The sequence below is a fragment of the Heliangelus exortis genome, chromosome 6 (genome assembly GCF_036169615.1).
Source record: "Heliangelus exortis chromosome 6, bHelExo1.hap1, whole genome shotgun sequence".
NCBI lineage: Eukaryota > Metazoa > Chordata > Aves > Apodiformes > Trochilidae > Heliangelus > Heliangelus exortis.
The window spans coordinates 24,167,566-24,194,173 of NC_092427.1; the positions used below are offsets into that span (position 1 = coordinate 24,167,566).

The window sequence follows — 26,608 nt, forward strand, 5'->3', positions numbered from 1 at the left end:
TATATGTTTTTAAATGTTTACTTCAAAGTAATATAAAAAATTTTGCTTGCATTTTACTTTAAAAGTTTCTAATATACAAATTCATTTAAAGACATATTGTGTCAATTCAGATAGTATTCCTGTGTAGCTGCTAATATAAAAAGTGCTTGCTATGTTGCTTAACCTGTTGCACTTTTTTTTCTCAGAAAAACCCAGCCCACCAGAAAAACTTGGTGTAACAAATGTCACAAAGGACAGTGTTTCTCTTTCATGGCTAAAACCAGAACATGATGGTGGAAGCAGAATTGTGAGCTACCTCATTGAAGCTCTTGAGAAAGGGCAGCAAAAATGGGTTAAGTGTGCAGTTGTAAAAACAACTCATCATGTTGTCCATGGTCTTAAGGAGAATGTTGACTATTTCTTCAGAGTGTCTGCAGAAAACCAAGCTGGCTTAAGTGATCCTAAGGAACTGCTGCTCCCCGTTACAGTTAAAGAACAACTAGGTATGCTTCCTAAAATGAGAGAAAAGTTGATACACATTAAATCAGATTCATACATAAAAGGGGAAACATTTTTAATGGTTTGAAAATGTTTTCTTTTTCAGAATCTCCTGAGGTTGACATGAAGAGCTTCCCTCATAACACTGTATATGTTCGAGCAGGATCAAACTTGAAAGTTGAAATTCCAATTTCTGGTAAACCAGTGCCAAAGGTGACATTGTCTAGAGATGGTGTTCCACTAAAATCTACCATGAGATTTAACACAGAAATCACTGCAGAAAGTTTTATCATTAACCTTAAGGAAAGTGTGGCTGCTGATGTTGGCAGATACGACATTACTGCTGCCAACTCAAGTGGCACCACAAAATCGTTTGTCAATATTATTGTGCTGGATAGACCAGGTCCTCCTGTTGGTCCTGTTGAACTTAGTGATGTCACTGAGGAGAGTGTAACACTCAGGTGGCAGCCTCCAGCTTATGATGGTGGAAGTCAAGTTACCAACTATATTGTACTGAAAAGAGAAACGAGTACTGCTGCTTGGTCTGAAGTGTCTGCAATTGTTGCTAGAACTGTTATCAAAGTTATGAAGCTCACAACAGGAGAAGAATACCAATTCCGCATCAAAGCTGAGAACCGCTTTGGCATCAGCGATCACATAGACTCACAATGTGTGGTTGTCAAGCTTCCTTACAGTGAGTAATATGCTTCTCACTCTGTACATCCATGTTTCAATGCTGATGTTGAAAATATGATTTTGTTAACAATTAATAATTTCTTTTGATATCATCAGCTACTCCTGGCCCTCCTTCCACACCATGGGTCACAAATGTCACCCGAGAGAGTATTACTGTTGGATGGCATGAACCAGTCAGTAATGGTGGCAGTGCAGTCATTGGATACCACCTGGAAATTAAAGACAGGAATAGTATATTGTGGCAGAAGGCTAACAAGACACTCATTCGCACAACTCACTTCAAAGTCACCACCATCAGCGCTGGCCTTATCTATGAATTTAGAGTTTATGCAGAAAATGCAGCTGGCATTGGAAAAGCAAGTCATCCTTCTGATCCAGTCCTTGCAATTGATGCTTGTGGTATGTATTCCCTAGAAAATAAAGATGGCCAATCATTTAAGTAGTAGTTTTGGGGGTTTTCCCCCTTGTGATATTCTATCCTGTACAATAAGCTAATATCAAAAAAAGCCCTTTATTCATTAGCAATACTCTTATGTTTCCTACTGCAGAACCACCACGGAAAGTTCGTGTCTCAGATATTTCCAAGACTGCTATCACTCTGTCATGGCAGAAGCCAGCATATGATGGTGGTAGCAAGATCACTGGGTACATTGTAGAAAAACGTGATCTTCCAGATGGCAGATGGACAAAAGCTAGCTTCACCAATGTTATTGAGACGCAGTTCACAGTATCAGGTCTGACACAGAATTCACGATATGAATTCCGGGTCTTTGCTAAGAATGCCGTTGGTTCCATCAGTAATCCTTCAGACATTGTGGGTCCTATCACATGTGTTGATACATATGGTAAGTTTTGCAGTTATACAATGGTACCATTTTGCAGTACTAGGAAGCTTAAAGGCAATTGTGTTTTGTAGAACCATAGTCTTTTAAATATGGAAAGATAGTTTACAGTGATTAATTCAATAAGCTGGACTGTGATCTATTTGGGCACGATTGTAATTAACATCTTTGCCTGTTTCTGTATTACTAAAGATTTATGGTATCTTAATTCTTTGAGTAACAGAAGCCTGTCCATGGTCAAAGGGGTAATATTTATACATGTTGTTGCCTTTTCTTGGAAGGGAAAATTCTAACTTGTTCTAGGTTTATGATTTCAGTTACACATGCTATCTTTAATGTGATCTGTATAAAATGCCTGTAACTATCAATTTAAAGAAAGTACTATTTTTTTTGTTTGTTTTTACTAAATGCAAGTCTAAAGGAAGTACATTTTTAACTTTTTATTTTCATCTTAAGGTGCACCTGAAATTGACGTGCCGCCAGAATATACAGAAGTGGTGAAATATAAAGCAGGAACTTCAGTTAAGCTAAAACTAGGCATTTCAGGCAAGCCTGTACCCACAATTGAATGGTTCAAAAATGGAAACGAGGTACAATCCAGTGCACTAGTGTCTATTGAAAACACAACAGAATTTGCTTCTCTACTCATCAAGGATGCAACTCGACTCAACAGTGGCACCTATGAATTAAAATTGAAGAATGCCATGGGTTCAGCATCAGCCCATATTAGAGTACAGATACTTGGTATGTCCTGAGATACAAGTGAATTAGACTATTAAACAATGACTCAGTAATAAATACTTAACATCTTCTTTCTTCTGTCTTCTATAGACAAGCCAGGACCCCCAGGTGGACCTATACAGTTTAAGACAGTCACTGCTGAGAAGATTACACTAATGTGGGATCCACCAGCAGATGATGGTGGTGCACCTGTAACACACTATGTTGTTGAAAAGCGGGAGACAAGTCGGGTTGTATGGTCTTTAATTTCTGAAAAACTAGAGGGTTGTATCATAACTACAACAAAACTCATCAAAGGAAATGAATATGTATTCCGTGTCCGTGGTGTGAACAAGTTTGGAGTTGGAGATTCACTTGAGTCTGAACCCATTATAGCCAAAAATTCATTTGGTAAGCAACATCTAAAATGCCCTATACAATTGAATTGTCTTGTGTATTACTTGTAATATTACTGATCTGTGGACATATTTCTTTTTCACTCAGTTACACCTGGACCACCTAGTGTACCAGAAGTCACAATGATAACCAAGAATTCTATGACCGTTGTCTGGAATAGGCCCACTGTTGATGGAGGCAGTGAAATATCAGGATATTTTCTTGAGAAGCGTGACAAGAAGAGTCTAAGTTGGTTCAAGGTTACTAAAGAAACCATTCGGGACACCAGACAGAAAATAACAGGTCTGACTGAAAACAGTGAATATCATTTCCGAGTTTGTGCTGTCAACGCAGCTGGACAAGGTCCATTCTCTGAACCTTCTGACTACTACAAAGCTGCAGATCCTGTTGGTAAGATACAGCATGTGGTATTTCTAATTGATTGGAAATCAATGGAGAATGAGAAATTAGAATAAAATTGCACCGATTTAACTGAGGGCAGACTTTATTGCTCTTTATGATTACTTGCAACTATAGTTTCTGATTTTTTTTCTCATAAACTATGATTTACAGATAAGCCAGGCTCACCAACAAAGCTGAAGGTTGTGGATACAACCAAGACATCTGTCACCCTTGGCTGGATTAAGCCTGCTTATGATGGAGGAAGTCCAATTACCAGCTATGTGGTAGAGAAAAAGGAAGGTGAAGAGCAAGAGTGGACTGTAGTCAGTACTAAGGGAGAAGTGAGAACAACTGAGTATGTTGTATCCCACCTTCAGCCGAGTGTTAATTATTATTTCCGCGTGTCTGCTGTGAATTGTGCTGGACAAGGAGAACCTATTGAAATGATGGAACCTGTTCAAGCTAAAGATATTCTTGGTATTGTACTTTTCAGTGATTTATCATTTTTCTGTGTTTTGCTTTGCTTTCAGAATGTTTATTACTTTGTGTTACAAGTACGCACTACTGATTTTAACTTGTTTCCACAGTGGCTGCAGAGATTGATCTGGATGTTGCTCTCCGGACCTCTATTGTTGCTAAAGCAGGTGAAGATGTGCAAATAATGATTCCATTCAAAGGAAGACCTCCTCCAACAGTCACATGGAGAAAGGGTGACAAGAATCTTGGAACTGATGAAAGATACATCATTCAGAACACAGAATCATCTACACTACTTACTATTCCTCAAGTTACCCGAAATGATACAGGAAAATATGTTCTTACAATTGAAAATGGAGTTGGAGAAGCAAAATCATCATTTGTTAATGTAAAAGTACTTGACACACCATCTGCCTGCCAGAAGCTGCAGCTTAAGCATGTTTCTCGTGGCACAGTTACACTCGTATGGGAGCCACCTCTCATTAATGGTGGTTCTGAAATAACAAATTATGTTGTTGAAAAAAGAGATGCTACAAAGAGGGCCTGGTCAACTGTAACAACAAAGTGCTCTCATACTACCTTCAAGCTAACTAACCTGTCAGAGAAGACTGCTTTCTTCTTCCGTGTTCTTGCTGAAAATGAAAATGGATTGGGTGAACCTTGTGAGACACCTGAACCAGTGAAAGCTGCGGACGTACCTGGACCTGTAAAAGACCTCGCCATGAAAGATTCTACAAAAGCTTCTGTTAAATTGCAGTGGAGCAAACCTGACTATGATGGTGGCAGCATTGTGTCAGACTATGTTGTTGAGAAGAAACTCCAGGAAGAAAAAGAATGGACATATGCAGGCACAAGCAAGAGCTGTGAATATGAAGTTGACAAACTTAAAGAGCTTTCTGTCATGGAATTCAGAGTTTTTGCTAAAAATGAAAAAGGCATGAGTGATGGTGTTACTATTGGACCTATTACAGTGAAAGAACATATAATAACACCTGAAGCTGACCTCTCTGATATTCCTGGAGGTCAAATTGCAGTGAGAATTGGACATAACCTGCACATTGAATTGCCCTATAAAGGTAAACCTAAGCCATCAATGAGCTGGCTCAAGGACAACCTCCCTCTTAAAGAAACGGAACACCTTCGTTTCAAGAAAACTGAAAACAAAATAAGCTTAAGCATCAAGAATGTGAAAAAGGAGCATGGTGGCAAATATACTTTAATTCTTGATAATGTAGTCTGCAGACAGTCATTCGCAATCACTGTCATCACTCTTGGCCCTCCATCTAAACCAAAAGCACCTCTAAGACTAGATGAAATCAAAGCAGATAGCGTAGTTTTGTCATGGGAACCTCCTGAAGATGATGGGGGAGGAGAAATTACTGGGTACAGTATTGAGAAGAGAGAAACTTCACAAATGAACTGGAAGCTGGTGTGTTCCAGTGCTGCAAGAACAACTTTCAAAGTACCAAACCTTGTTAAAGACACTGAATATCAGTTTCGAGTTCGTGCAGAAAACAGATACGGAGTGAGCCCACCCCTTGTCTCAGCAGATGTTGTGGCAAAGCATCAGTTCAGACCACCAGGTTCCCCAGGCAAGCCTGTTGTATACAACATAACTGCTGATGGAATGACCATATCTTGGGATGCTCCTGTATATGATGGTGGTTCAGAGATTATTGGATACCATGTTGAAAAGAAGGAAAGGAACAGTATTTTGTGGCAGAAGGTTAATGTTGCATTAATATCTACCAGAGAATACAGAATTACCGGGCTGATTGAGGGCCTGGATTATCAGTTCCAAGTATACGCTGAAAACGCTGCAGGTCTAAGCCGAGCTAGCGAGCCAAGCAAATATACTTTGGCAGTCTCTCCAGTGGGTGAGTGAATGATCACACATCAAAGAAAATTCTAGTCTTGTAGACTGTGGTGAGCAGTAATAAAAAATAAATTTTAATTATTTTCTTTTCAGATCCCCCTGGTACTCCTGATTACATAGATGTCACCAGGGAAACAGTCACTCTTAAGTGGACCCCCCCAATGCGTGATGGAGGCAGCAAGATTGTGGCCTACAGCATTGAGAAACGGCAAGGAGCTGCGGATCGTTGGCTGAGGTGTAACTTCACTGATGTCAGTGAATGCCAATATACAGTTACAGGACTCAGTGCAGGCGATCGATATGAATTCAGAGTGCTTGCAAGAAATGCTGTTGGTACAATCAGCCCACCTTCACAATCTTCAGGCTATATCATGACCAGAGATGAAAACAGTAAGAACTATTTCTTAATGTGCTTGTATTTGGTTACTGATGCCAGCTAGAGCTTCTGGCTATACTGGTTGGAAATAAGAGGCCAAGGGTGTGACTGAGGTTCTTTCAGTCAACTCAGAAGAGTTCTGTTTGTAGTCAAAGTTGGGAGTGTCTGAATTAAAGACACAAATCTCACAGACATGTAATCAGTTGCTGAAAGACACGGCACTCTACATTTGTGTTGGCTAAACAACAAAGAAATTATAAACTGCAATATTCTAATGGACTGAATAATTCAGAAATGAAAATGTGCTTCAGGTAGTGTAACACCATATATTAATAGTGTCTTTCACCTATCGTTATTATGATTGCAGGAAAAATAAGCTTATAGTTCATATAACAACAGCCTTTTAGAAAATGCCATTTTCAAAGTTAAATAATTCTATATATAACCACCTTTTATAATTAGTACATTAAAAAGAGTATCAGGAAAAAGTACAGAACTACATGGAAATTTAATTATACTTCACTCTTTCAGTTGCTCCAACGATTGAATTTGGCTCTGAGCACTTTGAAGGCCTCACCGTTAAAGCTGGAGAGAGCATTAGACTTAAAGCTCTAATCAAAGGACGTCCAGTACCAAAAGTGACATGGTTTAAGGATGGTAAGGAGATTGAGAAGATAACGAACATAGAAATAACTACAGATATTGGATATAGTACAATCTTCATTAGAGATGCTACCCGGGATCATCGTGGAGTGTACACAGTAGAAGCCAAAAATGCATCAGGCACTAAACGAGAAGATATTACCTTCAGGGTACAAGGTACTGCACCAAACACTTTCAGCATGCTCTTTTAAAATAGTATTTTTTTCCTAAGTGACAGCAAATTATAATCCTGAACCTTTAAAATTGCAGACACACCAGGAAAAGTTGGTGGACCAATACGATTCACAAACATTACTGGAGAAAAAGTCACTTTATGGTGGGAGCCTCCGGCCAATGATGGTTGTGCTTCAATTTCCCACTACATAATTGAAAAACGCGAAACCAGCAGGATTGCTTGGGCATTGGTTGAAGATAAATGTGAAGCCTGCAGCTACACTGCACTTAAATTAATTAAGGGCAACGAGTACCAGTTCCGTGTCTCTGCAGTGAACAAATTTGGAGCTGGCAGACCACTGGAGTCTGATCCAGTTACGGCACAAATACCTTACAGTAAGTTTCCACCTCATTCTGGAGAAATAACTGTGAATGTATCATCTTGTTTTCTTAATGATGTTTTTCTTCTTTTAGCTCTCCCTGATGCACCAGGAACTCCAGAACCTACAAATGTAACAGGAGACAGTATCACACTCACATGGGCAAGACCCAGTTCAGATGGTGGAAGCGAGATAAATGAGTATATTCTAGAAAGGCGAGAAAAGAAGAGCATGCGCTGGGTTAAAGTAACCAGTAAGAGGCCCATTACTGAGAACAGACACAGAGTAACTGGCCTCGTTGAAGGCAATGAGTATGAATTCCATGTGATGGCTGAAAACGCTGCAGGAGTTGGACCACCAAGTGACGTTTCGAAGCTGATTAAATGTAGAGAACCAGTCAGCCCACCAAGTGCTCCTAATGTTGTGAAGGTGACAGATACATCGAAGACTAGTGTAAGCTTAGAGTGGACCAAGCCAGTTTTTGATGGAGGCATGGAAATAATTGGGTACATCATTGAGATGTGTAAAGCTGATCTTGAATCATGGCAGAAAGTCAATGCAGAAACTGTTCTTGCAACTAAATATACCGTTGTTGATTTGGAGGCAGGAGAACACTATAAATTCAGAGTTAGTGCTGTCAATGGTGCTGGCAAGGGAGAAAGTTGTGAAGTTCCTGCTGCAGTCCAAACTGTGGACAGACTTTCTGCACCTGAAATTGATATTGATGCAAACTTCAAGCAGACTCATATTGTAAGAGCAGGTGCAAGCATTCGTCTATTTATTGCCTTCTCTGGAAGACCTGTTCCTACTGCTGTGTGGTCCAAAGCAGATGCTAATCTTAGCTTGCGTGCTGACATTCAAACTACAAATTCATTCAGCACATTGACTGTGGAGGAATGCAATAGAAATGATGCTGGCAAGTATGTCTTTACTGTGGAAAACAACAGTGGAAGCAAGTCTGTCACGTTTACTGTCAAGGTTTTAGACACACCTGGTCCACCAGGTCCTATTACATTTAAAGATGTGACTCGAGGATCTATTACTTTGATGTGGGATGCTCCTGTTCTGGATGGAGGTTCACGTATCCATCACTACATTGTGGAAAAACGGGAAGCAAGCCGTCGCAGCTGGCAAGTGGTAAATTCAAAATGCACTCGACAAATCTTTAAGGTCACTGACCTGGCGGAAGGTATGCCATATTATTACCGAGTATCAGCAGAAAATGAATATGGTGTAGGTGAACCTTGTGAATTAACAGAACCAGTAGTAGCCACAGAAGAACCTGCCCCACCTAAGAGACTAGATATTGTTGATACAACCAAATCTTCTGTAGTTTTAGCTTGGCTTAAGCCTGATCATGATGGTGGTAGCCGTGTTACTGGATACCTTCTTGAAATGAAACAAAAAGGGTCTGACTCCTGGATTGAAGCTGGGCAAACCAAACAACTTACTTTCACTGTTGAAGGCCTTGTGGAGAACACTGAATATGAATTCAGGGTCAAGGCAAAGAATGACGCTGGCTACAGTGAGCCAAGAGAAGCTTTCTCTTCTGTTATTATTAAGGAGCCACAGATTGAACCAACAGCAGATCTCAGTGGAATAAGCAGACAGCTCATAACATGCAAGGCTGGAAGCACCTTTACTATTGATATACCAATCAGTGGGCGTCCAGTACCAAAAGTGACATGGAAACTTGAGGAGATGAGACTGAAGGAAACCGATAGAGTGGCCATCAAGACAACAAAAGACAGAACCACATTGACTGTAAAGGACAGTATGAGAGGTGACTCTGGTAAATACTACCTCACACTTGAAAACACTGCTGGTGTGAAAACATTTACTGTCACGGTGGTAGTCATAGGAAGGCCAGGTCCTGTCACTGGCCCAATAGAAATATCATCTGTCTCCTCTGAATCCTGTGTGTTGACCTGGAAAGAACCTGAAGATAATGGTGGCAGTGACATTACCAACTACATTGTAGAGAAACGTGAATCTGGCACAACAGCATGGCAGCTGGTGAATTCCAGTGTGAAACGTACACATATCAAAGTCAGTCATCTCACAAAATACCAGGAGTACAGTTTCCGAGTAAGCTCAGAAAACAGATTTGGTGTCAGCAAACCCGTTGAATCAAAACCAGTAGTTGCGGAACATCCATTCGGTAAGTGAAACACTTTTAAATATTGTTATTTTCCTCTGACTCAAGTATTCGTAATAACTAGCATTTTTCTCCCTGTCTTTTTTTGGTTTTAGTCCCACCAAGTCCACCTTCAAGGCCAGAAGTCTATTCTGTATCTGCAGCTGCCATAGCCATTCGCTGGGAGGAACCCTATCATGATGGTGGCAGCAAAGTTATTGGATACTGGGTTGAAAAGAAGGAGCGCAACACCATCCTTTGGGTGAAGGAAAACAAAGCACCCTGCTGTGATTGCAACTACAAAGTCACGGGATTGGTGGAAGGCCTAGAATACCAATTCAGAATCTATGCTCTAAATGCTGCAGGTGTTAGCAAAGCTAGCGAAGCTTCCAGACCTGTAGTGGCTCAAAATCCAGTTGGTAAGTATTACTTTTGAAGTTATGTTGTTATTAAAGCTAAAATAAAACTGTTGCTCATTTTTCTGTTCTATTCCTCCAGATCCACCAGGAAGACCAGAAGTAACAGATGTCACCAGATCTACAGTGTCACTGAGCTGGTCAGCACCCCTTTATGATGGTGGAAGCAAAATTATTGGATATATTATAGAACGCAAACCATATAGCCAATCTGGTGATGGGCGGTGGCTGAAATGCAACTACACCATTGTCTCAGAAAACTTCTTTACTGTGACAGCTCTTAGTGAAGATGAAGCATATGAATTCCGTGTACTAGCAAAGAATGCTGCTGGTGTGATTAGCAAAGGATCTGAATCGACTGGTGCTGTCATATGCAAAGATGAATACTGTAAGAAATACTCAGTTGGAATTATTCAAAACACAATGTTCTAATTTTGCTGCTGTTATGTAATGTTTTTAATGTCTTTTTCCTTATGACAGCACCACCAAAGGCTGAACTTGATACAAGACTCCAGGGAGAAGTAGTGACCATTAGGGCTGGATCGGATCTTGTTCTTGATGCAGCCATTGGTGGGAAACCAGAACCAAAAGTCTTCTGGTCCAAAGGTGACAGAGAATTGGATCTATGTGAAAAGATATCTCTGCAATACACCAGCAAACGAGCCATTGCAATTATCAAGTTCTGTGACAGAAGTGACAGTGGAAAATACACTCTAACTGTTAAAAATGCCAGTGGGATGAAACAAATTTCTGTTCTTGTCAAAGTCCTTGGTATGTAGCCTATGATTAATATTCGTACTTGGTATACAAAAACCACACAGATACTTCTAAATGAGTAAGACACTTTGCCTTAGCTGCTAATAACAATACTTATTTTCACCTCTATTCAGATTCACCAGGCTCATGTGCAGGCAAAATCACCATTAGCAGAGTAACAGAAGAGAAATGTACTCTGGCATGGAATATTCCTGAGGAAGATGGAGGTGCACAAATCACTCACTATATTGTAGAAAGGCGTGAAACCAGCAGACTTCACTGGGTCATTGTTGAGGCTGAATGCCAGACTTTATCATGTGTAGTAACAAAACTCATTAAAAATAATGAATACATCTTCCGTGTGAGAGCTGTCAACCAATATGGACCAGGTGTCCCACTTGAATCAGAACCTGTGATTGCCAGGAATGCTTTCAGTGAGTATTACTACTTTCCATTCTGCATCAGAATTTGTGGAATATTTCCCAGAGATAAAAAACTTGCTGAATAATAATTTATTTAATTTTTTTTTACCTTAAAAAAAAAAAATAAACAAAACAGCTATCCCTACACCACCCGGTGCTCCTGAAGAAGTGAGTGTTGGCAAGGAACATATCATTATTCAGTGGACAAAACCAGAATCAGATGGTGGCAGTGAGATTAAGGACTATCTTGTGGATAAGCGTGAAAGGAAAAGTCTACGCTGGACACGAGTAAACAGAGATTACACTATTTATGACACCAGACTGAAAGTCACTGGTCTCATGGAAGGCAGCCAGTACCAGTTCCGTGTCACTGCAGTCAATGCTGCTGGGAACAGTGAGCCTAGTGACGCTTCACAATATATGTTATGTAAAGAACCATCATGTAAGTTACCACATTTAAAAAATATTTACTTTTAATAATGGAGCATAAATCCCCAGATAGAGTCTTAATAAGATACATATATTTTCTCCCCAAACTAGCTAGTATTAGAATAAAGTTAAGTTATAGTTCATTTTAAGTGTATTTCCTGGCACTAGCTGATTAGAAATAGTTTTAAACTGTAAAAGGTTTTCTGCACCAATGTGAAATGCATTTTCTTCTTTCTCAAAGATACTCCTGCATCACCTTCAGCTCCAAGAGTTGTGGATACTACTAAGCACAGCATAAGTTTAGCATGGGCAAAACCCACATATGATGGTGGTGCTGACATCTTAGGCTATGTTCTTGAAATGAAAGAAGAAGGTACTGACCAGTGGTATCGACCACATACAACTGCCACTTTGAGGAATACTGAGTTCACTGTGACTGGTCTTAAAACAAGCCAGAAATACCAATTCAGAGTTGCTGCTACAAATGTGAATGGTATGAGTGAATTTAGTGATTCATCAGCAGAAATAGAACCTGTGGAAAGAATAGGTAAGTTGAAGACAATGTATATTTTAAGGAATAATTATATTTTCTTTTAGAACTACTAAAAGATTAATTAACTCCATGTTTCTTACACACTTCATTAGAAATACCTGAGCTTGAGCTCGCTGATGATCTGAAGAAGACAGTTACAGTCAGAGCTGGCGGTTCCCTGCGCCTAATGGTGTCTGTCTCTGGCAGACCTCCTCCTGTAATCACATGGAGCAAGCAGGGTGTTGACCTTGTAAGTCGAGCGATTATTGATACTACAGACAGCTACTCTGTGCTTATTGTGGATAAAGTTAATCGGTATGATGCTGGAAAATACATCATTGAGGCTGAAAATCAATCAGGAAAAAAATCTGCAACTGTTTCTGTAAGAGTTTATGGTAAGTACTGCTAAAATTGTATGTGGGCATTACATCATAGTCCACATTGTTCAGGAATACAAAAGTCACTAATTTCCAAAGGAAGCTTGAAGCTTAAATAACATGTGAAGGGTTGGGCTGTCAGGGAAACAATGTGATCCAATGGAACATCCATAAAAACTGTGCTACTTCAGAAATCAAACGTTAGTATTTTGATTTGGTGGTTTGTTTTTTTAAAATGCAGAATCAGTCATTCACTGTAAAAGGAAAGGACAAAATGTAAAAAAAAAAAAAAAAAATCAAAACTATTTCTATTTTTGTTTGGTTATTTTAGATACACCTGGTCCACCAGCTGCAGTTAGAATTAAGGAAGCATCAAAAGATTCTGTGACTCTTACTTGGGATATTCCAGCCATTGATGGTGGAGCCCCAGTCAACAACTATATTATTGAGAAACGTGAAGCTTCAATGAGAGCCTACAAGACTGTCACTACCAAATGCAGCAAGACATTTTATAGAGTTACTGGACTTCTAGAAGGAGCTTTGTATTATTTCAGAGTACTGCCAGAAAATATTTACGGCATTGGTGAAGCCTGTGAAACATCTGATGCAGTACTAGTATCTGATGTCCCCATGGTACCACAAAAGCTTGAAGTGGTTGACACGACTAAATCAACTGTTACACTTGCATGGGAGAAACCACCTCATGATGGTGGAAGCAGATTGACTGGCTATGTTATTGAGGCCAGCAAAGCTGGAACAGAAAGATGGTTGAAGGTAGTGACACTGAAGCCTAACGTCTACGAGCACACAGTTATCTCTCTTAATGAAGGTGAACAATACTTGTTCAGGGTCAGAGCACAGAATCAGAAGGGTGTGTCAGAACCACGAGAGATTGTCACAGCAGTGACAGTACAAGACCAAAAAGGTAGGTATTTACTGGTAATAAAAGAGTGAAGCTTACACTAAATGACCATGGTATTTATGAAATGGATATTAAAGTACCAATTATTGGCTTTTTCCTAGTTCTACCAACAATTGACTTTGCTGGAATACCTCAGAAGACAATTCATGTACCTGCTGGCAAGCCCATTGAGTTAGCTATCCCAATTGAAGGACGACCACCTCCTACTGCATCTTGGTTCTTTGCTGGTTCTAAACTGAAAGAATCAGAACGCATCAAAATAGAGACTGTAGCCAAAATGGCTAAATTAACTGTGCGTGAGACCACCATACATGACACTGGAGAGTATACACTTGAACTGAAGAACACAACTGGAACAGTTACCGATACATTAAAGGTCATAATCCTTGGTAAGGATTTATGAAAACATTTGTCCATGAACTTTCTCCATCTGAACACTGTTCCATTATCAATATGATTCCTTTTATCTTTTTCTTTTTTTTTTTTTTTTCCTAGACAAACCTGGACCACCTATTGGACCTATCCGAATTGATGAAGTTGATTCCAATTATGTAACCATCTCCTGGGAGCCACCTGAACTGGATGGTGGAGCTACTCTTAGTGGCTACGTGGTAGAACAGCGTGATGCTCACCGTCCTGGGTGGCTGCCAGTTTCAGAGTCAGTAACCAGGACAACGTTTAAGTTCACCAGACTTGTTGAAGGTTCAGAATATGTGTTCCGTGTGGCTGCTACAAACCGCTTTGGCATTGGATCTTACCTGCAGTCTGAAATTATAGAATGCAAGAGCAGAATCCGTAAGTCTGAATTTTTGCTTATTCTCTGTCTCTTAAGATAAATATGTGCATTTAAATGGACTTATATATCCACATATAAATAATTTTTTTCTAGATGTTACTACTTTCTTTCACCAAATAAAATGATATATTGTAATGCACAGTAGTCTTGTTATATTTCCAGAGAAATATGCCATCCATAAATCTATGTAAGTATTACAGATGCACTGCACAGAACCTGGATTGTAAACTTGGATTTTCTGTTCAGGTCTACCACTAGCCTTAAAAATTCCTTTACTCCATTACAAAACCAGTAGTATTTCAGTGGCTTAGTTTGTATAATACTTTGATATCTGCTCATTAAAAAAGTTTGATAGGGAACTCATATTACATTGTTATTCACAATATCTTGCATGTTACTAATGTGTAGGATCATGTGACACTTTATCACCAATTCTGTATTATGTTTTTAACAGGTATTCCTGGTCCTCCTGGCACTCCAGAAGTGTTTGATATCTCTCGAGATGGCATGACATTAACTTGGTATCCTCCAGAAGATGATGGTGACTCACAGATTACTGGCTATATTGTGGAACGCAAAGAGGTTAGAGCAGATAGATGGATCCGTGTAAATAAAGTTCCGGTCACTATGACTCGTTACCGTTCCACTGGGCTGGTTGAAGGTTTAGAATATGAACACCGAGTCACAGCAATCAATGCCAGAGGCACTGGGAAACCTAGCCGTCCTTCCAAGTCTGCTGTCGCCAGAGATCCCATTGGTAAGTAACTTCCTAAATAAATTAAGCACATTATGGCAGAAGGGAATGGTATTAGTAAAATTTACTTTCTTTTCCAATTTGGAAATTTATCTTGTGTTGACAAATGAAATTCTGACTGGAGAAAGACAATAAAATATTAGTTAAAAATCTTTAATTCCAAGTTTTCCTGTATAAATCCTGTATATTTCATACAGATCATATGTTGCAAGTTAGCATTTCTTACACCTTTTAAATATTCATAAAAGAGATGCCCTCCCCAATCTGATCTTCTCTTCTAGCTCCACCAGGTAAACCTCAGAATCCAAGAGTCACTGATACTACGAGAACATCTGTCTCCCTGGCTTGGAGTCCACCAGAAGATGAAGGTGGTTCTAAAGTTACTGGCTACTTAATTGAGATGCAGAAAGTCGATCAATTTGAGTGGACCAAATGTAATACCACACCAACGAAGATTCGTGAATACACCTTGACACATCTGCCCCAGGGTGCAGAGTACAGATTCCGTGTGCTAGCCTGTAATGCTGGTGGACCAGGAGAACCTGCTGAAGTGCCAGGAACAGTCAAAATAACAGAAATGCTTGGTAAGACACTTCAAGTCCTAGAGTCCACTAAAAACTGCCCTAAAAAGTTTTTGCCTAAAGCTGGTATTGTAAAACAGACTGTAAAACAGACCTAGCATGACATGCTAATTTCATTGATTTTGTTTACAGAATATCCTGACTACGAACTTGATGAAAAATACCAGGAAGGTCTCATGGTGAGACAAGGTGGAGTTATCAGGCTTACAATACCCATTAAGGGTAAGCCCATCCCAATATGCAAATGGACAAAAGAAGGACACGACATCAGCAAGAGGGCCATGATTGCAACTTCTGAGACTCACACAGAACTTGTGATCAAAGATGCAGAAAGAGAAGATTCAGGAACCTATGATTTGGCACTTGAAAACAAGTGTGGCAAAAAAGCTGTCTATATTAAAGTCAGAGTGATTGGCATTCCAAATCCACCAGAAGGGCCACTTGAATATGATGATATACAAGCTCGTTCTGTCAGAGTAAGCTGGAGACCTCCTACAGATGATGGTGGTGCAGATATCCTAGGTTATATTGTTGAGAGACGAGAGGTACCCAAGACTGCCTGGTACACTGTTGACTCCAGAGTGAAAGGGACATCGCTAGTGGTGAAAGGGCTCAAAGAAAATGTGGAATATCACTTCCGTGTTTCTGCTGAAAACCATTTTGGTATTAGCAAGTCTCTCAAATCTGAGGAAGCGGCAGTACCAAAGACACCTCTAAGTAAGTCCCCTTTTTGATTTGTTTTTAAAAATAATTTTTAATTACTGTTTTATGGTTCTAAAAGTACAATCGTAATTCAAATGGTTTATTGCTACATCACTATAATTTCCATTATTTTTTGTTATTACAACTATTAACAGATCCTCCAGAGCCTCCAAACAACCCACCTGAAGTGCTTGATGTTACAAAGAGTTCTGTCAACTTGTCCTGGTCCAGACCTAAAGATGATGGTGGTTCTCGTGTCACTGGCTACTTCATTGAACGCAAAGAGACATCTACAGAAAAATGGGTCCGGCATAATAAGACACAGATTACCACTACAATGTACACAGTCACAGGACTTGTTCCAGATGCTGAATATCAATTCCGAGTCATTGCTCAAAATGATATTGGTGAAAGTGAAGCAAGTCCTGCTTCTGAACCAGTTGTATGCAAAGATCCATTTGGTAAGAAAATATTTGCATTAACAGACCTTCTAAAGAGCAGTTTAGTAACGTTTAGTGAATTTATTCTTATTGTGTCTGTTTTGATTTTCAGACAAACCAAGCCAACCTGGAGAAATTGAGATCACTTCTATATCTAAGGACAGCATTACCTTAGAATGGGAACGACCTGAAAGTGATGGTGGCAAAGAGATCCTTGGATACTGGGTTGAATATCGCCAGTCTGGAGAAAGCACCTGGAAAAAATGCAATAAAGAACGCATCAAGGACAGGCAGTTTACAGTAGGAGGTTTACTAGAGGCTACAGAGTACGAATTCCGTGTTTTTGCAGAAAATGAGACTGGCCTCAGCAGACCGCGAAGGACTGCTATGGCAGTGAAAACTAAATTAACATGTAAGCAAAAATATATTGTCGTATTTGCTGTGATATTATTGTTATTTGCTGTATAAACAACAGTGCTGCACTTAACATGCTGCCTGTTTGTTTTACTTGTCATTTGCCAACATGACTGTCCTAAAGAACAGTCTTTCAAGTACAAATGAAAATAATTTTCCAGAAATGTAGTCAGAGGAACATTTCATAGTTATATTAATTATCTTTTAATTTTCTTTGTTGTAGCTGGAGAAGCACCTGCCATTAAAAAAGAAATGCAGGATGTTACAACTAAACTGGGTGAAGCTGCACAACTGACATGCCAGATTGTTGGGAGACCTTTGCCTGATATCAAATGGTACCGGTTTGGCAAAGAACTGGTGCAAAGCCGAAAATACAAAATGTCGTCTGATGGTCGCAATCACACACTGACAGTAATGACAGATGAACAGGAGGATGAAGGTCTCTACACTTGTATGGCTACCAATGATGTTGGAGAAACTGAAACTAGTGGCAAGCTACTATTGCAGGCTCCTCCTCAGTTTCATCCTGGCTTCCCATTGAAAGAGAAATACTATGCAGGTGCCGGTGGCACCCTCCGCCTTCACGTCGTGTATATTGGCCGGCCAGTACCAGCAATAACTTGGTTCCATGGCAACAAACCTTTGAGAGGATCAGAAACAGTTACTATTGAGAACACAGAGCATTATACTCATCTTGCTATTAAGAATGTCCAACACAAAACTCATGCTGGAAAGTACAAAGTTCAACTCAGTAACACGTTTGGAACGGTTGATACTGTGCTTAATGTGGAAATACAAGGTAATTTATTTTATTTTCAGTATTTTTTTGTAGAATATTTTCTCAAAGATTTACTGGCAGAAGAATTTAAAATACCATACTTCTTCTTTTACAGATAAGCCAGATAAACCAGCAGGGCCAATTGTCATAGAGTCTATACTGAAGAATTCTGTAGTGATAAGCTGGAAACCACCAGAGGATGATGGAGGTGCTATGATAACCAATTACATCATAGAGAAACGTGAAGCCAAGGAAGGAGCAGAATGGCAACTTGTATCATCAAGCATTTCAAGTACAACCTGTAGAATTGTTAACCTAACTGAAAATGCAGGCTATTATTTCCGTGTTTCTGCTCAGAATACATATGGCATTAGTGAAGCACTGGAGGTTTCATCTGTTGTTGTTATGAAGCCTCCATTTGGTAAGTGGACACCAACATATCAGTTTCTGTATGCCCCTGTAATAACTAAGGCACACTCAGTTCAATTTTTGAACCCTTTTATTATTTACAGACAAACCAGGACAACCTGGTCAGCCAGTAGCAAGTGCTGTCACAAAGGATTCTTGTGTCGTCTCATGGAAACCACCTGCAAGTGATGGCGGAGCAAAGATTAGAACCTATTATCTTGAGAAGCGTGAGAAAAAACAAAACAAGTGGATTTCAGTAACAACAGATGAAATTCGTGAAACTGTCTATTCTGTGAAAGATCTTATTGAAGGTCTTGAGTATGAATTCCGTGTAAAATGTGAAAATCTTGGTGGTGAAAGTGAGTGGAGTGAGATATCGCAACCAGTCATTCCAAAATCGGATATACCGATTAAAGCTCCACATTTCAAGGAAGAGCTAAGGAATCTGAATGTGAAATTTCAAGCTAATGCCACATTTGTCTGCAAGGTCACTGGTCATCCTAAACCAATTGTCAAGTGGTACAGACAGGGCAAAGAAATCATGCCAGATGGTGAAAAGATCAAGGTACAGGAATTCAAAGGTGGATATTACCAGCTCATCATCACAAATGTAACAGATGACGATGCCACAGTTTATCAAGTTAGAGCTACCAACCAAGGAGGATCTGTGTCTTGCACTGCCTCTTTGGATGTTGAAGGTGAATGAAGAGTCTTGAGTCCTAAGACTAATTATTTTTAAGCTTTGAATGTTTATACTATTGGTGCTCTGTGTGCTTTTGGTCATGTGTTGTTTTTTCTTTCTATTCCAGTTCCTGCAAAGATTCATTTGCCCAAAAACCTGGAGGGCATGGGAGCTGTTCATGCCCTCCGTGGGGAAGTAGTAAGCATCAAGATTCCATTCAGTGGCAAGCCTCCTCCAGTAATCACATGGCAGAAGGGACAAGACCTCATCGACACCAATGGACACTACCAAGTCATTGTTACACGATCATTCACATCTCTTGTTTTCCCAAATGGTGTTGACAGGAAAGATGCAGGATTTTACATTGTTTGTGCCAAAAACAGATTTGGAATAGATCAAAAAACAGTTGAATTAGATGTGGCTGATGTGCCTGATCCACCAAGAGGTCTGAATGTAACTGACATTTCAAGGGATTCAGTCAACTTAACCTGGAATGAACCAGCTACTGATGGTGGAAGCAGAATCATAAACTACATTATTGAGAAACGTGCTACAACAGCAGAGCGATGGATTCGTGTTGGACAAGCTCGCGATACACGATACACAGTGGTGAATCTATTTGGCAAGACCACCTACCAGTTCCGTGTAATTGCAGAAAACAAATTTGGCCAAAGCCAGCCTTCTGAACCCACTGATCCAATTATAACAAAGGAAGATAAGAGCAGAGTAATGAACTATGATGAGGAAGTTGATGAGACCAGAGAAGTCACCACAGCTAAAGCAGCTCACTATTCTACTAAGGAACTGTATGACAAATACATGATTGCAGAAGAGCTGGGACGTGGGCAGTTTGGCATTGCACACCGCTGTGTTGAGGCAGTTTCAAAAAAGACTTACTTGGCCAAGTTCGTCAAAGTAAAGGGTGCTGACCAAGTCTTAGTAAAGAAAGAAATTTCCATTCTAAACATTGCTAGGCACCAAAATATCCTGTACCTACATGAGTCATTCGAGAGCCTAGAAGAATTGGTCATGATCTTTGAATTCATTTCTGGAGTTGACATCTTTGAAAGGATCAGCACAGCTTCATTTGAACTGAATGAAAGAGAAATAGTAAGTTACATACGCCAGGTCTGTGATGCACTGGAATTTTTACATCGCCACAGCATTGGACATTTCGATATTAAACCAGACAATATTATTTACCTCACAAGAAGAAGCTCTATCATTAAAATTGTGGAATTTGGTCAAGCCAGACAATTGAAGCCTGGAGACAGCTTTAGACTCCAGTTCACTTCTCCTGAATATTATGCACCTGAAGTTCACCACCATGATTTGGTCAGCACAGCTACTGACATGTGGTCAGTTGGTGCTCTAGCATATATACTTCTCAGTGGTATTAATCCTTTCATTGCTGAAACAAACCAACAAGTTATTGAAAATATTCTAAATGCTGAATACAACTTTGATGATGAAGCATTCAAAGATGTGAGCATTGAGGCCATGGACTTCATTGATCGCCTGCTAGTAAAGGAAAGAAAAGCTCGGATGACAGCTGCTGAAGCACTTGACCACGTGTGGCTAAAACAGCAGACAGAAAAGACCAGCACTAAAGTCATCAAGACCTTGAGGCACAGGCGTTACTACCAAACTCTAGTAAAGAAGGAGTGGAACACAGTTGTGTCAGTAGCCCGCATCTCCTGTGGTGGAGCGATTAGGTCTCAGAAAGGCGTGACGGTGGCTAAAGTTAAAGTTGCACCAATAGACATTGGTCCAATTGCTGGCCAGATTAAGCATACTGTTGCAGAAGAAGGAGGGCATGCCAAATATGTATGCAGGATTGAAAACTATGATCAGTCCACACAAGTCACATGGTATTTTGGTATGAGACAATTAGAAAGCAATGAGAAATATGAAATCAAATATGATGAAGGTGTTGCAACCATGTATGTCAAAGATGTTTCTAAATCTGATGATGGTACCTACAGATGCAAGGTAGTAAATGACTATGGTGAAGACAGCTCTTATGCAGAACTTTTTGTTAAAGGTGTGAGAGAAATTTCTGAGCACTACAGATGCAGAACTGTTCGGAAAGTGAAACGACGGGTTGATACTATGAGGTTACTAGAGCGTCCACCAGAATTTACTCTGCCGTTGTATAACCGCACTGCATATGTTGGAGAAAATGTTAGGTTTGGAGTAACTATAACAGTTCACCCAGAACCTCGCTTAACATGGTTCAAATCAGGCCAGAAAATCAAACCTGGTGATGATGATAAGAAATATACTTTTGAATCAGATAAGGGTCTTTATCAACTGATCATCAATAATGTCACTGAAGAGGATGATGCTGAATACAGTATTGTGGCACGCAATAAATATGGCGAGGACAGCTGCAAAGCTAAGCTGACTGTGATTCCGCATCCACCTCCAGCAGATGACACATTAAGGCCAATGTTCAAAAGACTCCTGGCAAATGCTGAATGTCAAGAAGGACAAAGCGTCAGTTTTGAGATCAGGGTATCTGGCGTACCAAAACCAACACTGAAATGGGAGAAAGATGGTCAACCTCTATCCTTTGGTCCTAACTTTGATATAATTCATGAAGGTCTAGATTATTATGTTTTGCATATCAGAGATACTTTACCAGAAGACAGTGGTTATTACAGAGTTACTGCTACAAACAGTGCTGGATCTACAAGCTGCCAAGCTTACCTAAAAGTTGAACGTTTGAAATATGTCAAGCGTGAGTACAAAACTGAAGAAGAGCGGGAGAAGCACGTACAGAGGCAAATTGACAAGACTTTGCGAATGGCAGAAATCCTCTCTGGGGTTGAAGCTGTTCCACTGACACAAACTGCACAAGAGGCTCTCAGAGAAGCCGCTATCTTATATAAACCAGCTGTTAGCACTAAGACTGTCAAGGGTGAATATGAAATTAAGAAAGAAGAAAAGAAGGAAGAAAGAAGACTTCGTATGCCATACGAGGTCCCAGAGCCTCGCAAACATGTGCGCACCACTCTTGAAGAAGATCTGAACATTAAACACTTTGTGCCTCTGTCAGACATGAAGTGGTACAAGAGATTGCGAGACCAGTATGAAATGCCAGGAAAACTAGATAGAACTGTTCAGAAACGACAGAAACGCATACGTCTTTCCAGGTGGGAGCAATTCTATGTGATGCCCCTGCCACGAGTTACTGATCAGTATAGGCCTAAATGGCGCATACCAAAGTTAACACAAGATGATCTTGAAACTGTGAGACCAGCACGTCGGCGTGCCCCATCTCCAGACTATGAGTATTACTATAGGCCAAGAAGGCGATCTCTTGGTGACTTGTCTGATGAGGAATTGCTTATGCCTATTGATGACTACTTAGCCATGAAAAGAACTGAGGAAGAAAGACTACGCCTTGAAGAAGAGCTGGAACTAGGCTTTTCTGCTTCCCCACCAAGTAGAAGCCCCCCACGCTTTGAACTGTCTTCCCTTCGGTATTCTACCGCAGAAGCACAAGTCAGTTCAGAGGAAGAAAGAAAAAGAGAGATGAGGTATTCAAGCTATCACATCCCAACTAAAGCTGACACCAGTGCAAGCTATGCCGAGCTTCGTCAGCGCTATGACAAAGCAACCTACAGACCACCTAAACAAAAGCAAAGAATAATGGATGAAAGAGAGGACGAAGAATTGCTCCGTCCAGTTGGCCCTGTTCAAAGACTCTCCGAATACAGAAGTGAGCTTGAATATATGGCAGAAGAGGAAAAGAGTAGACTCAGGAGAAGGAGAGAAAGAGAAATAACAGAGATAACATCAGAGGAAGAAGAAGAAATAGAAATGATGCAATATGCTCAAAGGGAATTTTCACCTCCCTCCAGATTATTAAGGAGAAGAAGATCTCTCTCGCCAACTTACATTGAGTTGATGCGTCCTGTATCTGAATTAATTCGACCCCGCTCACGGCCTCCTGAAGAAAGCGAGAGAAGGTCCCCAACACCAGAGAGAACTCGACCACGCTCACCTAGCCCAGTTTCTAGTGAAAGATCACTCTCAAGGTTTGAAAGGATGGCAAGATTTGATATATTTTCTAGATACGAATCCATGAAATCCGCTTTGAAAACTCAGAAAACTATGGAGAGGAAATACGAAGTTCTGACTCAGCAGCCTTTCACCCTTGACCATGCTCCTCGCATTACCCTGAGAATGCGTTCACACCGGGTCCCGTGTAACCATAATACCAGGTTCATTCTAAATGTCCAGTCAAAACCAACTGCTGAAGTAAAGTGGTACCATAATGGTATTGAGCTCCAGGAGAGTAGCAAGATACATTTTACTAATACCAGTGGGGTATTAACCCTGGAGATTCTCGACTGCCACATTGATGACAGTGGAACATACCGGGCTGTATGCACAAACTACAAAGGAGAATGCTCTGATTATGCAACACTAGATGTTACTGGAGGAGATTACACTACATACTCTTCCCAACGGAGAGACGAAGAAGTACCAAGGTCAATTTTACCCGACTTGACCAAAACAGAGGCATACGCAGTCTCCTCATTTAAGAAAGCATCTGCTACAGAAGCAAGTTCCTCAGTAAGAGAGGTTAAATCAGAAATGTCAGCAACAAGAGAATCACTTTTATCATATGAACATTATGCTTCTTCTGAAGAAAAAGTCACTGCAGCTGAAGAAAAGTCAGTGGAAGAAAGAACTGTACACAGGGCATTTAAAAGCACTCTACCAGCAACAATCCTAACAAAACCACAGTCAATCACAGTTTCTGAAGGGGAGACTGCAAGATTTTCCTGTGACGTTGATGGTGAACCAGCACCAACAATAACATGGGTCCGTGCAGGTCAACCCATTGTTTCTTCAAGGCGCTTCCAAGTAACACGAACACAGTACAAGTCTGCCTTTGAAATTTCTTCAGTCCAGATGTCAGATGAAGGAAATTACACTGTTGTGGTGGAAAACTCTGAAGGACGACAGGAAGCACATTTCACTTTGACCATTCAGAGAACAAAAGTTCCTGAAAAAACAATTACATCACCTCCAAGAATCAAGTCTCCTGAGCCTCGTGTAAAGTCTCCAGAGCCAATCAAGTCACCTAAACGGGTGAAATCTCCTGAACCCATTAGCAGCCCCCCAAAAGCGAAGTCACCACCTGTAGATAAAACAGTACCATCAGAGAAAGTACCATTACCAACTGCTTCTTCACCAAAGATAAAACAGCATCTGAAAGCAGAAACTCTTGGAGATAAGGTAAAGTTATCCTGTGCAGTTGAAAGCAGTGTTTTAAGTGTCAGAGAAGTGGCTTGGTATAAGGATGGCAAAAAACTCAAAGAAAACCATCGTTTCAAGTTTCATTATGCAGCTGATGGCACCTATGAGCTCAAAATCCATGAGCTGATGGAATCTGATGAAGGAGAGTACACCTGTGAAATTATTGGGGAAGGAGGTGTTTCAAAAACTAACTTCCAATTTACAGGCCAAGTATTTAAAAATATCCATTCCCAGATAAAAGATGTATCTGAAATTCATAAATCAGTTCAGAAAGAAGAGGAGGTGATTACAGTTTCTACCCAGAAGAAATCAGCAGTGGCAACAAAAGAAAAAGCAGCAGTTCAAGAAGTCATTAAAAAGTCAATTGTTACTGAAGATGTCGAACAATTGAAAGCAGAAATTAAAACTTCTTCCACTAAAATGACAGTGTCTGAAGGGCAGAAAGTGACGCTGAAAGCCAACATTCCTGGTGCCTCTGAAGTAAAATGGGTGCTGAATGGAATGGAGCTGAGAAACTCAGAGGATTACAGATACGGAGTTTCTGGAAGTGATCACACACTAACTATCAAAAAGGCTAGTAATAAGGATGAAGGCATACTGACTTGTGAGGGTAAAACTGATGAAGGCATTATTAAATGCCAGTATGTTCTGACCTTTTCTAAAGAGCTTTCCAACGAACCGACATTTATCACACAGCCTAAGTCTCAAAATGTCAATGAAGGACAAGATGTATTGTTCACCTGTGAAGTTTCTGGGGATCCTTCTCCTGAAATTGAGTGGTTTAAGAATAATCAACCTGTAAGTATTTATTTAATACATTTACTCAAAAGACTAGAATTATTCATATAAGTGATCTTAACAAATTTCTTTCCCTCCTCAGATTGCTGTTTCATCGCTCATCAGAGTAACACGTTCTAAAAACATTTATTCTCTTGAGATTCGAAATGCATCAGTGAGTGACACTGGAAAATACACAGTCAAAGCAAAAAATTACCATGGGCAGTGCTCTGCTACTGCATCTTTGACTGTATTCCGTAAGTTTGTTCTCTGTGTCTTGTGTTCAGACCAGTCACAATTTTTTGCTGTGGTGTTCTGACTAACATGACTTATGATAAAAACCACTGGCCATGTTGATTTAGGTATTTCAACAAGTTCCTATATGTTTTGTATATTATGTATTCAGAATTAAAATAATATCATTAGAACCTTTATGACACCCATAGGAGGAGCACGCAGATGTTCTATTGAATCAATAGATGCATGTTAACGGAAGGCTATGAGCATTCCTTCTAGGTGACTTTGTTAAGACCTTGGTGCTGGCAATTACTCTTTCCTCATTTACTATCAGAATCTGTTCCAATAAAACAAAGACATTCCACAGCTAAAAGGTTTTATGGTAACTTAGCCGTAACTGAACTGGGTTGTATCATATCCCAGTTCCCAGCATCAAGGGGTTGCTATGATTTGCTTGCATGATTGTGCTTGTGTTTAAAGGAAAGCTACAGTGACTGATGACTTTTTTAGCTACAGAACAATGCAGTGAAATACAGACTTTCCTATATCATGTTTGTGAGAGCTTGAAAATATTTCACTTCTACAAACATGACCCGAACACACACAATTTCTCATCGTCTAATTCTAGTGGTGGTATTAATAGGAAATGCTGTGTGACAACCTTTTTTTTTTCTTGTTTTTCCTTCAAGCTCATACTATTAACAGTTCAATTTCCTACTTATTTTATTTATAAATTACTATTTCTAATTTGACATCTTGAATCAAAATATTATGAAGTTTTATACTCCACTGCAGTTTTCCATTGAAAGCAAACTGTGCTGTCTCTTTATTTCTGTAAAATTAACCATATGGAACTGCATGACTTTGTTCGTTAATGTGACGTTATTGGTTTTTCCTTCTATGTTTGTGATGCTCCCCAGCTCTAATTGAAGAACCCCCGAAAGAGGTAGTATTGAAGACAAGTGGCGACGCAAGCATGCACGAAAGTTTTTCTTCTCAGTCCTTTCAAATGGCTTCTTCTAAACAAGAGGCTTCATTCAGCAGTTTCAGCAGTAGCAGCATGACTGAAATGAAATTTGCAAGCATGTCTGCCCAAAGCATGTCCTCCATGAAAGAATCCTTTGTAGAGATGAGTTCCAGCAGTATTATGGGGAAATCTAGTATGGCTCAACTGGAGAGTTCAACTAGTAAAATGCTTAAATCAGGTCTGAGAGGTGAGCAATGCAATTACTGGTAGTGTGGGTATTTCAAATATTCTGCAGAGTAAACCTGCTGCATGTACTAGTGGAAACAAACTAATTTGTTATTTCTTC

At 40.0% G+C, this 26,608-nt stretch overlaps 1 protein-coding gene across 3 annotated transcripts in view; it reads left to right on the top strand.

Annotated features, from left to right (window-relative positions):
* The window catches only part of TTN (titin), a 237,288-nt gene that overhangs the window by 209,388 nt on the left and 1,292 nt on the right, over positions 1-26,608 (top strand). For all 3 annotated transcript variants that reach the window (XM_071747224.1, XM_071747225.1, XM_071747226.1), the window contains 34 exons: positions 186-482; positions 584-1,171; positions 1,270-1,572; positions 1,722-2,018; positions 2,472-2,759; positions 2,847-3,146; positions 3,240-3,542; positions 3,705-4,010; positions 4,121-5,887; positions 5,980-6,276; positions 6,794-7,081; positions 7,175-7,474; positions 7,553-9,619; positions 9,712-10,014; positions 10,094-10,399; positions 10,492-10,782; positions 10,902-11,201; positions 11,326-11,631; positions 11,860-12,165; positions 12,264-12,545; positions 12,859-13,452; positions 13,551-13,838; positions 13,945-14,244; positions 14,700-15,002; positions 15,281-15,583; positions 15,713-16,297; positions 16,438-16,743; positions 16,835-17,134; positions 17,360-17,935; positions 18,030-18,335; positions 18,427-19,020; positions 19,132-25,079; positions 25,162-25,315; positions 26,216-26,509. In XM_071747224.1, coding sequence (XP_071603325.1) covers positions 186-482; positions 584-1,171; positions 1,270-1,572; positions 1,722-2,018; positions 2,472-2,759; positions 2,847-3,146; positions 3,240-3,542; positions 3,705-4,010; positions 4,121-5,887; positions 5,980-6,276; positions 6,794-7,081; positions 7,175-7,474; positions 7,553-9,619; positions 9,712-10,014; positions 10,094-10,399; positions 10,492-10,782; positions 10,902-11,201; positions 11,326-11,631; positions 11,860-12,165; positions 12,264-12,545; positions 12,859-13,452; positions 13,551-13,838; positions 13,945-14,244; positions 14,700-15,002; positions 15,281-15,583; positions 15,713-16,297; positions 16,438-16,743; positions 16,835-17,134; positions 17,360-17,935; positions 18,030-18,335; positions 18,427-19,020; positions 19,132-25,079; positions 25,162-25,315; positions 26,216-26,509 — 20,346 coding nt within the window. The remainder of the gene's footprint in view (positions 1-185; positions 483-583; positions 1,172-1,269; positions 1,573-1,721; positions 2,019-2,471; positions 2,760-2,846; positions 3,147-3,239; positions 3,543-3,704; positions 4,011-4,120; positions 5,888-5,979; positions 6,277-6,793; positions 7,082-7,174; positions 7,475-7,552; positions 9,620-9,711; positions 10,015-10,093; positions 10,400-10,491; positions 10,783-10,901; positions 11,202-11,325; positions 11,632-11,859; positions 12,166-12,263; positions 12,546-12,858; positions 13,453-13,550; positions 13,839-13,944; positions 14,245-14,699; positions 15,003-15,280; positions 15,584-15,712; positions 16,298-16,437; positions 16,744-16,834; positions 17,135-17,359; positions 17,936-18,029; positions 18,336-18,426; positions 19,021-19,131; positions 25,080-25,161; positions 25,316-26,215; positions 26,510-26,608) is intronic.